Source organism: Eucyclogobius newberryi, unplaced genomic scaffold, assembly GCF_026437365.1.
Source record: "Eucyclogobius newberryi isolate DKJ021-1_F unplaced genomic scaffold, fEucNew1.0.hap1 SCAF_1, whole genome shotgun sequence".
Taxonomy (NCBI): Eukaryota; Metazoa; Chordata; class Actinopteri; order Gobiiformes; family Gobiidae; genus Eucyclogobius; species Eucyclogobius newberryi.
The window spans coordinates 32,819,047-32,836,696 of record NW_027315723.1 but is presented as its reverse complement, the minus strand read 5'-3'; the positions used below and the strand labels follow the sequence as shown (position 1 = coordinate 32,836,696).

The window sequence follows — 17,650 nt, the reverse complement described above, 5'->3', positions numbered from 1 at the left end:
ACACGCAAACGACACACGGAGGAGGACCCGGGGACATATGCTGCGGATCGACGGGACATTCGCGTGTTTTTGCGGTGAGATTGTCGTTGACGGGACATTGAATGAACGCTTTCGCCCGGCGTCGTGCGCAGTCGGTAAAAGACTATTTTGAAAGCTTAATGCGCATTATCTTGCCGTGCTGTTTTTGTCTATTTTGCTGCACGTTGGTTGATAACGTGTGTTGTTATTCGTGCATATCGAAACGAGCGTGTGTTTAATCGCAGACGTTGTTTTTGGGGGTGATTTTGATTTCGTCGGCGCGCGTCGACGAGCTTTTTCGCGTATTCAGACCATGTAAAACACACCCACTTTCACTTTAAACGTCGCAAAACGTGCTATCAACGCTCGTCCGCTTTTTGTGCAGTAAAAGGCTCTTTTATGTGTTGTTTCGGCCGTGCGGCGCGGAGCCTCCCGGTCAAACTCGTGCCCGAACACGTTGCACGAGCGGAGGCGTGTGCGGCCGACCCCGAAAGCAGCCAATCACAGGCCACGCTCCTCCCACGCCGCGCCGCTTGTTTACTACGGATCCGCGGCGCTGATTGGACGAGAGCTGCAGGAGAATCGGGCTTTGAGATGCGTTCAGGCGCGGGGGAAAAGGGGAGAATTAAAGACTGTCCTCATTTCAACCCGTTTGTTAGATGAAAAAAACAACTGCCACAACGCAGCACATTTCTAGATTCATAATTAAAAATAATAAAGTGTTTAGCACCAAAGTACATCTTGGATATGTTAGTGCCATATGAACCATCTCGGACTCTGAGGACCTCAGGGACCGGCCTCCTGCTGGTGCCAGAGTCAGGACTAAACATGGACCGGCCTCCTGCTGGTGCCAGAGTCAGGACTAAACATGGACCGGCCTCCTGCTGGTGCCAGAGTCAGGACTAAACATGGACCGGCCTCCTGCTGGTGCCAGAGTCAGGACTAAACATGGACCGGCCTCCTGCTGGTGCCAGAGTCAGGACTAAACATGGACCGGCCTCCTGCTGGTGCCAGAGTCAGGACTAAACATGGACCGGCCTCCTGCTGGTGCCCAGAGTCAGGACAAAACATGGACCGGCCTCCTGCTGGTGCCCAGAGTCAGGACTAAACATGGGGAATCAGCGTTTCAGTTTTATGCAGCTAAAATCTGGAACAGTCTTCCTGAAGATGTGGGACAGGCTTCTACTCTGACAATGTTCAAATCTAAGCTAAAAACAGTTTTGTTTAACTGCGCATATGACTGAAAGGATTTTTTCTTTGCACTCTTCTCTTTTGTTTGTGATTTTATTAGTTTAGACAATCAGTTGGATTGCTAATTTTTAATTTAGTGAATTTTATTGTATTTCTGTTTCTGTAATTTCTTTGTGATTTTAATGCATTTTTCCTGCTGTGAAGCACTTTGAATTGCCTTGTGTATGAAATGTGCTCTACAAATAAACTTGCCTTGCCTTTAAACATTTTAATCACCATGGCAACAGTTCTAATAACTCATGATTCTGAAACCCAGCTCATTGTTTTTGCTTTGTTGAAGTTTAAATCATAATTTGTCATATATAGGTAGTAAATCCAGCACTGTGTATAATATATAATCATATCTTTAGTAAAGGATTCCTAGACATTTCTGGACGTTTCTAGATGTTTCTAGATGCAGTAAGCTCGGACACCTTTTTTCCTGTGTTCCCAAAACGCACCGTTACCCCATTTTACCCCTGTAGCTGAGGGCTTCGGTGAAGGCACCGTGAAAGGCACCCAAACCAAAGATTATGTCTGACGAGCACATTAACGCCATCGTCCTGGAAACAACGCTAGATCTGTCGTCATCCTGGTCAGATTATCCAATGAACTCGTCATTTAACAGTGATGGACTACTGTTATTTGTATAGTGTACTTTGGGCCTACTGTTGTACGTTTGCTAATCCATGAGGCTGGCTACGTATTTGAGACATTGATATGATTTGGCTTGAATTTAATGTATAGTAAAATACATCAATATTTATGTAGGGGTTAGGGTTAGTTGTTTTCCCCATATTTGTTTTAAGTAAAAGCAAACAAAAATGTTTTTCAATATGTATTTAATGAAGATAAACTATGCAGACTGTTAATCATTTAATTAAGAAACAAATAGGCACATTTCTTGCTTTAAATTCTGAAATCTGTCACAATCTGAGGACTGTCTGTGGACTCCATTAAAAAGACCCAAGTCACAAATCCATGGATGAGAGACTGGAACAGATAGATTCAAATGTACCATGATTTTCTCTTCTGTGCTACTTGTTTTCTTCCTGTTTTGGATTTTGCGCTGGTCGTATTTTGGTCTGGGATTCAGGTTTAATTTTCTTTTCATTCAGGTTTAATTCTCAGAACACACATTCACACACGCTTCAGTCCCAGAACATTGCTCTGTTCACACTTAATCTGGCATCCTCCTCGGCGAGCCAAAATGAATATGTATGAGCATGCCGAGGGCCTAACCTAGTTTTGTCTTGCATTTTAAAAATGTATTTGCAAAGAGTTGATGATTAAATTGTCCTTTATTAACATGTTTTTAGGGAATAGACTTGATTTGGTCTCCTAACAGTCTTTTCAGCACAAAATATAATCAAATATACACTCCTAATGAATCTCAGCACACCTTTTGTGGGCCTAATTAGACTTCCTGGGGGGCCAAGTTTTGCCCGCAGGCCTAACTTTGGGCACCCCTGCTCAGCCCACAACAGCGATTAACAGCAATCTACTGTATCATTTAAACTTAAGGTAAATAGAACTTAATGCACAGTGTAACCATGGAAACCAAACTCGTAACCATAGAAATTAGCAGTGGTTTTCTGGCTTTATTCACACATGCTGCTTTTTGCTGCGTTTCATTGGTCCTCTGAGGTCAGAACATGGAACTTGGAGAGACGTAATTCTCAGAGTTTCTGTGTTCCAGTGTCAAATCAGAAAAACTATGCACAGTGGATCACAGTTAACGACTCAAAACAAGTAATACAAACCAGGAAAGTGCTCCAATCAGCCAAAATGCAGATCCAATTAAGTAAATATATTCATTCGGACAGTGTTTTCACATTTACAATTTATAAAGCAATGTCTGAGAGTGAATTGTTGCTTTTGTTGATATTTGCTCCGTGTTGACGTTAGCAACATTAGCATCACAGATCCTTTAAAACTGCAGTGACTCAACAGCGGCGCAGATTCACAAACAGAGAGAGCGTAGAGAGAAACTAAACGTAAAATAAACCAAAAACTATCAATATTTTACCTGTTGTAAACGCGTTATTCAAATGCAGGGCGCAGCCATGTTGGATTATCTAACTTGTCTAACTCTGGATTCTGAAATGTTGCCCGAGTTTCCAAGAAGGAATTCCAAGATATGAGGCTGTTCCATTGTGAATTTACAAGTCAGTGTAAGCAGTGTCAGTGTCAGCTTGGAAAATACAACTTTCAAGGACAACTGGAACGCAAAATGTGTTCTAATTTCCCTGGTAAATTGCCTACTCAAAAATGCAGGGAAATCAATTCTGGCTTCATTCACACGTCGCTGCAAAATGCAGGTAAATTCCCAGGTCAGGCTGCATGTTTGAATGGGGCTTAAATCTATTGTGCAGTGTTGTCATGATACTAAAATTTTACATTTGATTTCGATACTAAGGAAAATGCTCGATCCTATATTTTCCATTAATAAATAGGGCTCAAGATAATTTCAAAAACTGGTCCTGTTTGAATTTTTTCAGTGTTTATTTTTATCGAATGAGTATCTAGTTTCAATACTACTCTATATTGATAAGTGTCTGGGCTTCGATAGTTTTGACAACTATTGTGTAAAAAATATATTTTTTTATCATTGTGGTTTTGAAATTGTTAGTGAGCATACACTATTCCTCACAAATGTTAATATCAACAGTGTTGATTAAAAATGTGTTAATGTTATTTCCCTCATTATAATGGTGTATGTTATATTTGTTTGTCTTTCGCAGGGAGCAGTGTCCCTTTTACAGTGCAGTGGCACCATGGCAGCTATGGGACCAGAGAAGAGACCACCTCACTCTACGGCTCAGCCCACAACAGCGATTAACATGCAGGTCATTACTTTGTTTGGCCTCGAGCCTTTCTGATATCTACTATATATATATATATAACTATAACTATAACTATATATATATATACTTATATATAATTATATATATATACTTATATATAATTATATATATAATTACTGAACGTCATGACAAAATGTCATGTAAAAAGCTGCTAACCCTGTACTTGTGCTTACTATAGAATATGTAATTGAATTATGATTTTTCTGACATGATTTGTGATTTCTGTTTTGGTGATAGAATTTTGTTCAAAGTTCACATTTTAAACACGTCTTGGAGAATTGACAAAAACACTCAAACACTTATCTGAACTGGCAAAGTAATAATAAAGTGATGTTTGTACATATCTAAACTTCAGGCGACAGGATATTTTGTGTAGTTTTTTTGTGGAGGAAATGATTGTACTTCAAAAATTGCAGCCATTGCAAATTGCGATTTTGATTCTAATGCAATTGCAGCCCTGGTTTAGACGTCAACAAACACGTTCAGAAGCACATGTGATTCTTGTTTAAGTTTAGCAGGTCAAATCTCTGTTTTCTCAAATGTTAATGCTCCTGGGTGTTTTTAAAAGATGTGCACTTTGAACGCAATCCTACTTTTCAAACAAAAATGCCTCTCACAATCGCTGTGCACGCCAGAAATATCACATCTAGATAAAACGTTGTTGAGTTCTTTAGTACTGAGTTATAAGAGATTGCTCATTGGTCAGTGGTGAAAAAGCAAAAGTGGACTAAGCAAGGTAAGCTTATTTGTAGAGCATTTGTACACAACGTAGTTCAAAGTGCTTTACAGAACAAGAAAAGATGAATTAAAATCACAATGCTATCAAATAAAAAAGAAATACCAGTAATCAGCATAACATTTACTCTTTAGAGAAGAGTGCAGAAGAAACAGTAAAAGAAATGAAAGAGAAAAGTGCAAATAAAATCCTTCAGTCAAAATCCACAGTGAAAACAGAGCTGTTTAAAGCAAAGATTTGAACGTTGTCAGAGTAAATACTTGACTCAAAACGATTCCACATTTTAGCTGCATAAAACTGAAACGTTGATTCCTCATGTTTAGTCCTGAATCTGGGCACCAGCCGGTTTGGAAGAAAATATTGGACTTAACTTTCATGCACTACGTTTGTGGCACGTCACACTTGCTCTCTCGAGATGTATTCTTAGTCTTTATAGTGGCCATTTAATACCTCAATGTTATTACAATGTACCGGTTCTTTCTGCAGGCATGTGCACAAACTGAAAAGACCATCTCTGAAAGGAGACCGAACAAGACTCCAAACTGGACCAGCCGGTCACCGGGACCATCAACACAGCTCAATAATGCAGACACATCCTGCAGGTGAGGGACACCACGTCTGACCATTTGATTTTATTCATTCAATTTAGAGACACAGTAATCGACATCAGATCAGAGTTAATTACAGTGTGTTCAGTGTGCGCAGCCCTGAGTCGGTGGAGATGGACGAGATCATGGCTGCTATGGTCCTGACCAGTCTCTCCTGCAGTCCAGTGGTGCAGAGTCCACCCCAGACCGAGCCAGGACCAGGTCTGTACCACCTTACACACAACCACATTTAAAACGTAAACGCCATTGTTTTTATCGCACTAAAAATGTATCTATGAACCTACTGTGAGTGAGCTTGCATCTCCACAAACCCGACTCTTATAGTGACTTTGTTTCCGTTTGCTTGTGTCTTAAATGTAGCCCTTGATATTCAACAGTATGGCATGAAATGAATCAATCTCCATGGAGACTGTAGTAGTATGGGTTTAACTCTTCAGCATCCATGAACTTTACACCTCCAGTTACATACTGTTGCTTTAAAAAAAATAATTCTTCTTTATCTGTTTAAGACATAATTATCATATTTGTCCTTTTATATAACTCGTTTAATGCTCATAAAAGTTGTTTTTGCATAATATGATGCCTTTTAACAATAGTATATTGCTACAAACCTTCAAGTTGCAATGGCAGCATCTTTTAGTCCCGAAGTTGAAGCAGATTTGTCTGAAAGTAAAAATAGCTGATCACGTGCAAAGACTGATTACGTTAGATTGTGTGGAAATAGATTGTTGTCACATTGGCAGAAGTGTGATCACCTGCTGTCAGCTAAAACAAAGAACAATAAACAGCATCTTCACTCTTTTCAACACGAAAAACTGTATTTTAAGACGATTAATATATACACTGGTCACTGTCAAGGAATTACTAGATATGTTTGTAAAAAAAATTGGAAGGAAATTATTATTATTAACCTAAATTTTAAATCTAAAATCCCCTCATGGGCAAAGTGATTAGAGGGGGAAAAAGCAAATATAAAAAAAAAAAAAATAGTTACAAAAGTGCACTATAGGGTCCACCACCTTCTTGTTTCCATGGAGATGGCAGTTAAATCAAAACAAATATGTTCCTGCCTTTATGGGCTCTGAGCACAACAGCTCGTGGCTAGCTCAGTGTTAGCACCACTACTTCCTGTCTAATTCTATCGCTATGGGGATTCGTTAAGTCAGGCTAAAATGATAAGGGGGCTAAACTAAAATGCAGATTTTTGTTGTAATTTAGTGAGTTCTAGGCCTTAGTTACTGATCTAAATGATTTGTGAATTTATTTTTTTAGATATTTTATGGCAAAGTACAGTGTAAACAATAGGAAACAGTCTCTCGTTCCACATCTGTCACACATGTTTTTATAAGTAGTGCATTATATCTGCTTCTTACAGCCGCGTCCGGCTCGTCTGTGGACATGGAGTGTGGCGGAGGCGAGCTGTCGGACAGCGGCAGCAGCGGCTATTGGAGCTGGGACCATGGCAACGTGAGCCCCGCCCCCTCGCCGTCCGTCAACGAGGCCGACAGCAGTCCTGACGAGGGGCTGCCCATGGAGCTGGAGCAGGGCGACGAGCTTAATGCCAAAAGACCAAAAGTACTTACACAACTGTACATATACACACATGCACATATACACACATGCACATACACACACATGCACACACGCACACACATGCACACACACACATGCATATACACACATGCACACACACATGCACACACACACATGCACACACACACATGCACACACATGCACATGCACACACACACATGCACACACACACATGCACATGCACACACACACATGCACACACATGCACATGCACACACACACATGCACACACACACATGCACATGCACACACACACATGCACACACACACATGCACACACACACATGCACATACACACACACATACACACACACATGCATATACACACACACATGCACATACACACGCACATACACACACATGCACATGCACACACACACATGCACACACACACATGCACATACACACACACATACACACACACATGCACACACACATGCACACACACACATGCACATTTATGTTAAGTAAAACAACATATTTTATGCTTGGCCCATTGACAATCTTGTTTAAAAAAAGGTAAATACTACCTTTTTATATAATGCACTCATCAACTTATTAAGATTAAAAAGCTGCGATTTAAAAAACTAATTTAAACTAATTAAAAAAACACATTTTATTAGATTTTTAATATGTCAAAAATCCATCTCGTCTCGTTCTCCTGGCCCCAATCTTGTCTTGCCCCATTCCTAGAACAATATGTGTCAAACTATCTGGGTTTTTGATGGTTTTTCGGGGGTTGTGCCTGTCCAAATGTATTTTATTTGAATCGCTGCACAAATAGGACCCAAACACATGAACCCCCTGATATTTCAACAAAACTATATTGACGACAAAATCCATGACTTGTTGTTTGTAACTGGCTGTATTGTTTTCTGTCCCAGAGCTCGTTCAAAGGCGTTTACAAGTGTCTGTGGCCCAACTGTGGCAAGGTGCTCACTTCCTCTGTGGGGATCAAGAGACACATCCGGGTGCTGCATTTAGGGTGAGCACCACTTTCATCTCACAAACTAATCAGCATAATACTGTCACAAGCCAAGTTAGTTTCATTTCAACACGTCTTCTGTGTTCGATGCTCTGTCTGGCCTCGAACTGTATCTGGACAGGAGTGTGATGTATATGATGGACCCATGCAGAGGTTCTGAAGCTATAAATGTATAAGGACTGGACTAATATCAATAGAGACATGATGGGAAGAATAAACTCAGGACTCCACATGAAAATAGACACAAAAGAAACAATGGACAAAAGGGGACAATTATTACAAATTTAGTATGCTCTCATTATTCTTCTTATTTATTTTTGATGCCACTCTCTTATTTTATACGTTTATTCCTTTACCTACCTTATGTCCTTCTCGTTCATTGTGTTTTTTTCTGTTTTTTTATTCTATCTTATTTTTAAATTACGTTTTTCTTTTGTTATTGTGCTGGTCCTCTGTTGTTTCGGTTGTTCTATCATTTATTTTAAAAATGCTAAAAGTGTATTGACTAGTTAGTTTAGTTTTAAGTCTTCATTTGAAGGGACAATGGACAGAAACATTAAGTTTGTTCCTGGTACCAGATTAAAGCTAGATACAGGACCCAGTTTCCATCTGCAGTCCCTGATTTAAAAGAATTATTTATACAATAACACCCAGTCAACAATAAGAATCACACACATCGCACATCTCACTCTATTAACTGCATTTCACAATTTCATCCATAGATTACATTTCACAATTCCTTTACTATCCATCAAAGTTAACATCCATTGGGTTTATTTTCTCATTGTTAGTGTTGTTGACGGGTTTGACTTTTCCACAATTTCTAAGTTATACAGTGAGTTTCGTGTAGTTTGTTTGACTTTTTAAGGTACAGTTTTCGCATACATTTCCGTCTTAGGGTAAACTTTGGGACTCATAAGGGACAGTGTGTGTGCGCTTGGCTCGAAGCTTTGCGGAACAGAGATTTTGGAAAGCTTCATTAAAGATTAAGAACGGATGAAATTTTCAGGAAGCTGTGTCTGGTGCAACTCATGGATATATTTGGAGTTCTATAAAAGTCCATGTGTCCTTTGCTCTGCAGTGGCTCGGAGCAGTCCCACAGAGAGGAGGACTTTTACTACACCAAGATCTCGTGTGAGGCTGTGGACACCTCGGTCGCTCTGGCCCCGCTGCAGCAGCAGTCGCAGCAGCCGCCGCCGCTGCAGCCGCCGCTGCAGCAGCCGCCGCCGCCGCTGCAACAGCAGCAGCAGCCGCCGCCACAGCAGCAGCAGCCGCAGCAGGTCGGGGGCCAGAGCGCTCTCCTCGGTTGGGCCCCTTCCTGTGGTTCTCCCGGTGGCTCTGAACTTCAGATCCCTCCCGCGCACAGACCCAGGTCCAACTCTAGCTCCGGAGCGGGACAGAGCAAACCGAGCGCCCTCAGCCAGTCGGCCCCCAGCAGCTTCTGGCAGATCCACTCTGAACATCTCTACCAGGTTTGTGACCGCTTTTGGACAGATTTAAAGGACACTTATTGTGTATATAAATTGACTTTTGAGATTTGAACCATGTTTTAACACTGTTCCCTCATCAAAAACATACCTGGAGTTTCTTTTAGCTTCATTCACGCTGGTTTGATGAATCCTGGTTAGAAATTCCTCTCCCCTACGACCATCAAAAACACTCCATTCTGAATTTCCGAGATGTGTGAGGTTTTCTTGGTCTGTGACGCAGCTCTGAGAATCTTCTGTGCTGATTTTAAATCCATGAATCATCACCCGATTTGTTCTGTGCATTTCTCTCGTCTCGCGTGGCTATCTAGCATATCTGAGAAAACTTTTATTAATAACCTCAGTAATTCCCTCTCAAGCCAGTAGATGGTGCCAAAACTCAGTTACTGCCATGGGAAACAGCAAAGATATAGATGTATCTATTTTCTATTAAAACATGTTTAAATGCTGATACCAATAAAAGTATTTATCCTGAGACTGGATTTCACAGTGTGGATGAAAGTCTTAAAGTCTTAAAAAGATTTGATTTGACAAATTTTAATGGTGTTGAATTTGAAGCTTCCAAATAAAGAATGCCAGACACTTTCTTGCTGTTCTGGAGTACGCGGTGTGGAGGACAAGGTTCCCGCAGGATCTTAAAAAGTCTTTATGTCTGAGATTTTCCTTTTATTGCGAAGGCCACATACTGTGTCAAAATAATTAGGCCTTCTCATTTCTGGTTTGAACTCAGTTTATTTCTGGTGCAGACTTGTTTTGGTCCTGTTTTAGTCCCAGTTTAGTCCCAATTTTGATGTGTTCTGTGGGTTTTCCTGGGACCTGCCTCCTTTATGGACAAAAACCAGGTCTTCTAGTTTTCAAGAAAGTAAAGCTGCAACTATTAATAGACTCTAAAACTCATGTGAAAATATCTTTTTAACAATGATCCTGGCATTATTCTTTTTTTAAAAGTAAATATTCTCCATCTAGAAGGCTTTGGTTATAATTTTTCCATCTTTGTTTGGTTGTAAATGTATTTGTAAAGTCTCAATGTACAATTAAAAAAATCAAAAACATAATCACAGAAGAACCAACAACTAAAATAATCATGAGTTGTCGCTCTGGAGGAAAGTAAGAGATACATTCTAATAAAGCATCGGCATCAAGCTTTCTTTATTTTACTGCTGTGCTTGATACTCTCACTTACACCAAATCTTTAAAGTCAGTTTGATGGTTGTGGAGGTTCCTCTAGTCCACTGTATCTCATACTTTCCCCCCTTATCACCTGTCAATCAAAACAGCTCTGTAATACTGACTCATCCTCTAACAGACTGTGGTGTTGACAAGCCACTCAAAATGAAGTAGGATTTCTATATTCTCCTCCCCGGGGAAGCTTTTATTGTGTTATATATTCACTTTGGTTGGATTCACAGTCAGCATTTGCTTCCGATTGTCCTCGACTGTCCTGCTTTTTATGTTTATTATTATTAACTGAGTTGCCTGGTGACTTCACGCAATCATCGTTATGCGAACAATTCTCTATGGTATAATTTACGATGCGATTACATTACCGCTTTTCAAACCTTGAGCCCTTTGTCGTGTACTTGGCAGGACTCCACACTAACAACCAAGTGGCCTTTTATGACTGAAGAGAATATGTCAAACAGACTGCACGGCAAGTCCAAGTCACAACCAAAACATGTGTTGGGATTTTAATTTTTTCACAGACCAATCCTCCATAAACCGCGTTCTAAACTCTCAAGGTTATTGGGTTAGAAAAAACATATTGTTGTGAGCACTTTGGACATTATCAAATTGTAGTGTCACAGTTATGTGTGAGGAAAAACACCACAATTTATTGATTATTCGCAATCATGGAGAACGTGGCCAAACAGCAGTGACATCTTTCTGTCATTGTCTGATGATGATGATGATGATGATGATGATGATATAATATGATGATAATAAATATAATTGTCTATTCCTCCAGTTTTATAAAATAGTACTTTCTGAATAACAAATAAAGTTAATTCAATGGAAACGGCCCGAAAAAAGTTATTTTCAAAAATGTTTTGACTGGATTGAATTAAAAACGCAAAGTTTTTTGTTAGGGTTATTTTTTTTAGTTCTTACGTTTATAATGCAACTTGAATAATTACGTTTTTTGAACCTAATAATTCAATGCATAAAGTTGGATTTCATCAAACTGACCTTACACTATGGGATGAAGATGCATTAGACAGAGAGGACAGAACATGAAGGAGTCCACATTTGTTTGGTCACATTCTCAACAGTCGTAACACTAAAATGTGATACTGCGACATCTTTAGTCCGACACACTCAAATGCGTTCAATATCGCAAACCCTGAAACTGCCCTTTGAATTAGAATCGTGACTGTAACTGTTCTGAATACCAATGCGCTGGTGTCTAATCATGTATCGTGTCGGTGTAGTCTTCTTCATGCACCAGCAGACGGCACATCAGAGCGTTGACCTGCGTTTTTCCCGCTCTGAGCCCGACACGGCGGCTCTGGGACGGTGCGTTTCACCCCCAAAAGACACTTGAGCGCTCCAGTCGTCTACTGGGACACGGTGCAGGGCGAGTTGCGGGTGTGCGTCTGTTTAATCAGTCTCCACCATGAGCAAACATCATGCAACGACAGAAACCAAGTGGTAAACAAGCACGTGAGAATTGGCCTGATAGCAAAAGATTCAACCCCGTAATTTAAAGCGTTCACACGTTTGGAGTTGGGCTGCAGTCGACTAAAGAAGCTCTCGGTCGACTAAAGACTGTGCATTGATGCGTTGACTAAATGGAACGTGGCATTTCAAAACCGCACGTATATTCGACCCGTTGCGCACTGACAAGACAAGAAAAAAGCGAATAAAAGAAGCAGAATCAATTCAGAATTCTCTCCCAGACTCCGGCGAACACGTCTTCTCCTTTCTTTTGAGGTTCAAATAAATCGTTTCATTATCAATTCCATAAAAATATTACTAATGAAGACTTTGGTCGACTGATTATTCGACTAAACGACTAAAGTCTGACAGTTGTAATTTACCGCCGTTTTTATTACTCAAAAACCTGCATTTTTACGGTGAGCGTAAAAATGCAGGCATAAACCGCTCTACAGGTTTAATAAACTACTGTATGTTGCCACTGTTAACTGGCCTGGTAGTTTCAAATGCTCGTCGCCACGGAGATGGACAAAAAGGACACACTGTGGAACGTTATAGGCAAAGCAGTAGCAAGTAGTCGTCTCTAATAGTGTCGCTTTAACTGTTGAAAAATGTGATATGCCTCAGAACAAACTTCATTCAGACTTTACTGGTTAAAGACAGGTCAGTAAATGAATAATAATAAATAAATAATAATACATTTGGGCACTTTAACTTAAAACTCTTATAAACACTAGGACTAAACCTTTACCAAAGCTGGACATTTTCACTAAACTAATGGCATTTGAACAATTTTCACACTTTTGTTTAAATGTGACACTTTTAGCCAGCCAATCATTATTAAAATAAACTCTTTAGCTTTATCTGTGCTGCAGTTTATATTGAAATAGTTTGACTTCATTTGCAAAAACACATATCTTCGTTTGGAACATGTATCCCAGAGTTATTCGATTTTTATTTTATCATCCTCTTTTACACGCACATTAATAGCGGTAAAGTTCAGGGGATTTGCTCAAGAAGGTCAAGAATACTATTTTTATTGCATTCAAATATTCAGCTTTTGAAAACACTGCTAGACAAAGTAAACTGCGTTGCTCTTTGCCGTTTTCGCAAATGATACTTTTTCATCTGAACTTAAAACACCGCAGACTTTTGCGGTTTCAGACTCGTGTTATTCCCAGCATGCTTTTCAGACGCGCACTAAATAAATAACGTCTCCTGCGCCTGTATAACCCTAATATTCCTGACATCCACAGCTTTTCCCTCAAACTCTTTGGGGAGCCTTGATTATCCATTTGTCTCTTCGCTTCCAAACACAGACGAAAGCGGCCCCGGCGTGTTTGCATATTTGATGAGTGAAGCGAGGCAGAAGAGCAGAACAGTTTGTCCTGTCTGAGCGGCGTCGGGTGAAGCGCAGGTCACCGGTGCAGCGTGGGTCGCGGCTGCGCCCAAACGCCGGGGGGACAAAGGGGGGTTTCTGTGCCTGACGCGGGCGAAATGTCACGGCACTTGAGGCGAGCGGTCAGTTGAATCGCTTTGTCGTGTTCACAGAAGCTCAGTTTGAACCACAAATAATAAGGACTAATGTTTAAAATTCTGTAATGGAGGAAAAATCACTTAGATCATGACACCTTTTCAATATTGATAGACTATTGATCAGATCTAAAGGGCAAATCTTTATAATAAATATGAAACGGTTTAGAATTTCCATGGTTGAATATGTGGTTTCACTTTTATTACAGCGAATGTGGAAAAAATACACATTTCTAGTCTTAAAAATTGTGTTTGAGCTTCACAAAGAGATTCATTTGCATTAAAGTTTGCAATATATCTGTGGATCAAATGAAAAACTATTGTGAGTCAACAGTTCTGTAAATATTTGTCCATGAAAACCTATTAATCGGGATTGCTTATTGTCTTACTATCTTAAGCTCCCATTAAATAAACAAATGACATGAAATGGAACCAGGCTCCTACATGACTGTTTTCTTTTCTTTGCCAAAAAGTGTTGTGATAATCTGAGACTAATCCAAGTTTCTTCATTGAAATCACATTTTGTTCTACTTTGCCTCCATTACAGAATTTAGAATGTATTTGTTTCCAAACTCCAAAAGGGTCTATAAATAGTGAATAATGAACCTCTAATGGCGTCTTGGGGGTTGTAATTTTAGTCATGGAAGCCCGACAAAGACATCTGCTGTGTGACATGGATGTATGTCTGCAAACAAGATGCACACAGTAGATCTGTGCAGGAGCTTCAGAGGAGATTGTCCAATAGAGGGCGCCCCTGCACTGTGAATGTTCTAGCTGCAGTCGCTCATCTAAACCAGGAATAAACCCAGAAAGAACTAAACCAGGACTAGAACATGTGCTGCCATCTGCAGTTCTTATCAAATGTAAACTAAAAATAAAGTGCTGCATGTTTTGTAACGTCGGGAGGGTCCAAAAGAAGTGTAACATCTAAGCTCTCCGGCCGACCATCGACATCCAGACAAGTACCATTAAACCCAACACAACACTGTGTAGAAGCTCCAAGAATGGAACCAACAAAAGCCTGACTTTGGACCTTTAAAAGTCGTCCGGCAAATCTATAACATCACACGCACTTCATTGCTGCGATATCCATTTGGAGTTTTCTGATTCATCAGCAAGAACTAGAAACAGGACCAAACCAAGTCTGTACCAGGATCAAACCAGGACCAAACCAAGTCTGCATCAGGATCAAACCAGGACCAAACCAAGTCTGCATCAGGATCAAACCAGGACCAAACCAAGTCTGTACCAGGATCAAACCAGGACCAAACCAAGTCTGCATCAGGATCAAACCAGGACCAAACCAAGTCTGTACCAGGATCAAACCAGGACCAAACCAAGTCTGCATCAGGATCAAACCAGGACCAAACCAAGTCTGCATCAGGATCAAACCAGGACCAAACCAAGTGTGAACTCACCCAATGCAAAATATTAACCATACTTTTTGTCACTACAGCTTCGACTTCTGAACCAGTTCATAGCCACATCTATGATTAATTAAGTTTACGCTTCATGTTCACAGGCGTGCAGTCCCATCCAGGTGTCTGTGGCCCCCAGGAGCCCCACTGCCCAGCCCTGGGCCCCCGCCGCTGCCCCTGGACACGGCAACACTCCAGTACGTCTCCCCTTTTTCATCACTTTATTTAAGATGGGCTCAGCCAAAATGTCTGTTGTTAAAATGCTGTTCTTTTGTTCTGGAGAGTTCTGACTTAGGTCAATCTTTTTTGGGTGGTCAGAAAAAATCAGCAAACTCAAAAGTTCACTTGTGATATAATGGGCAGAAAGTATTCAGCAACAACAAAAGAGTAATAATAATTCACCAAAAATAGGCAAAGGAACCCTGTAATTATGATGTGTGATGATGTATTATTCTATGTAGTTGAGTTGTTTGGAGTTGTTTTACCCTCAAAACTAGCTCTGTCTTCCACACAGCGCCTCTGACTTTTGGACATTTCTCATCAAAAACCGACACACTGACCCTCAACCACCTGAGCCTTGTGTTTGTCTGTGGTTGAGCCGGGGCTGAATACAGTGTGTGACTCTTGTCTCTCTGGACAGATGGCGAAGCCGCGCTGTCGCTCCGTCAGCGTCGGCGAACAGTGGCTCCAGCAGAACAGACTTCAGCCCGTGAGCGCCTCGCCCTCGCGCACTCACTGCTCCTTCAGGTCTGTGTCTCACACCACTGCCGGCTTTTGTCCTATTCGGGACCGGGAATAAATGCATAGCTGGAGTTCAAATGTCCAATGTCTTTAAACAATGTAGATTATGTCGTGTAGTGCTTTAAATTAACCTAAATATTATTATAAACGCCAGGTTGAACATAAGTTTGGTTCTTGGGTTGGCGATATTGACAAAAATTTGTATCTCCCGTGTCATATTCAGACAATATTATGTTAATCCAACAGAAATGTGTCGTTTAATTATCAGACAAATGTGAAATGTCTGTAAAATTAATCAAAAATTGCAGAAATCTCACCTTATTCTCTTTTGTAAGTTTTATTTTAGTTTGTTTTTTAGCATTTTTTATAATAAATGATGAACTCGATATTTAAATTTTCAAACATTCAACGTTCTCAATATTATCTAAATTTCGATTTTATTTACTGAACTTTGGTATTGGTATTTTCTTATCACATTTCAGCCTGGTTTGCTCTTATATCTCTGCTTCTGAAGATAAACATTTTTCACTCATATGTCAGCGTTTACCTGTCCAAGCTCACCTTCAGATTTCTTTTGAGATTGACTCTTGGTGTGGGATGCAGAGGGGCCAGAGCAGACCAAAAACAGTTGTGTTGAATAATGTTTTTCAAGTAAAATAAGCGTCCAAAAACCCACAAATGAGTAAAAAGGTGTTTAATGATACGGTTTAATTGAATACTTCCTTGAGGGTCTCCACAGACATTTAAATTATGTTTTAGTCTTCGTGTAACTACAAAGTCTACAAAGTATTTTCAACAACAAACAATACACTTTTGAGAAAATCTAAAAATCTTCGTTCTAAGGAAAGTTCAAAGAAACACAAACTTGACAAAAACTTATCTGATTGAAGTTATGCATTGATTTTGTAGCTAAAATTGCTTTTCTAAACATTATTATTACTAAAATGCATAACTTCTTGCTGTAGAAGTGCAATTAAGTTTAATATATCACAGAATAGTTTGTCACAATATAAAATGTTACGATTATTCATAAGTAACAATTTTTACAACTAATCATGTTTTTTGTCAGTGTGAGCAGCAAATGATAATGAAATCCTAATTTACGCTTGACTTTAGTTTTCATCAATCAATTATTCTAAAATCTAAAATGTATTATTGATTAACAGGTTAGTCTTGTCAACCCTATTTAATTAGTAGCTAAAAAGTGTTCTTGTGGGTACTATGAGTTTATCTCAGAGTTTCTCATTAAAAGTAATATCTCACACTTATACACACACATATAGACCCCTAAACACACAAAAAGTAACGATACTACCAAAATAGGACATATATGACACTCATTGACATTTATACTCAAAGACAATGACTGTGTTGCCATATTCTGAACGACATCTATGGGAAACGCTGGGTTCTTGTCTCAGAATTTGAATGTATTACAATGTACGTCAATGTAACGTCAATGTAACGTCAATGTAACCGTCCTCTGCTCCAGGAAGGGACGCAGCGAGGCCAAAAAGTGTCGCAAAGTCTACGGCGTGGAGCGCAAGGACCAGTGGTGCACGGCCTGTCGCTGGAAGAAGGCCTGCCAACGCTTCCCCGACTAAAACCTTCAGAAGCAGAAGCGCAACGACCCCAAACAGAGACTTATAAATATATATATATATATATATATATATATATATATATATATATATATATATATATATATATATATATATATATATATATATATATATATATATATATATATATATATATATATATATATATATATATATA

At 39.7% G+C, this 17,650-nt stretch overlaps 1 protein-coding gene across 2 annotated transcripts; it reads left to right on the top strand.

Moving 5' to 3' along the window:
- Positions 1-3,992: 3,992 nt before the first annotated feature.
- On the top strand, positions 3,993-17,532 carry znf395b (zinc finger protein 395b). Of its 2 annotated transcripts, none has more exons than XM_072443899.1 (9): positions 3,993-4,097; positions 5,338-5,453; positions 5,557-5,660; positions 6,835-7,034; positions 7,937-8,037; positions 9,119-9,509; positions 15,235-15,327; positions 15,771-15,877; positions 17,364-17,532. In XM_072443899.1, exons 1-9 carry the CDS (start codon positions 4,026-4,028, stop codon positions 17,473-17,475), a joined length of 1,296 nt encoding a protein of 431 aa, XP_072300000.1. In that variant the 5' UTR covers positions 3,993-4,025; the 3' UTR covers positions 17,476-17,532. The 2 variants fall into 2 exon arrangements, with proteins under 2 accessions (XP_072300000.1, XP_072299999.1); XM_072443898.1 differs by having other exon boundaries at positions 5,548-5,660.
- The last annotated feature ends 118 nt before the right edge of the window (positions 17,533-17,650 follow it).

Bases quoted from the DNA above. Each gene is read 5' to 3' on its own strand.
- znf395b (XM_072443898.1), top strand. From the start codon at position 4,026: ATGGCAGCTATGGGACCAGAGAAGAGACCACCTCACTCTACGGCTCAG. The intron at 5,661-6,834 runs GTCTGTACCACC...TGCTTCTTACAG, and splicing joins CCAGACCGAGCCAGGACCAG to CCGCGTCCGGCTCGTCTGTG. The intron at 7,035-7,936 runs GTACTTACACAA...TTTCTGTCCCAG, and splicing joins TTAATGCCAAAAGACCAAAA to AGCTCGTTCAAAGGCGTTTA.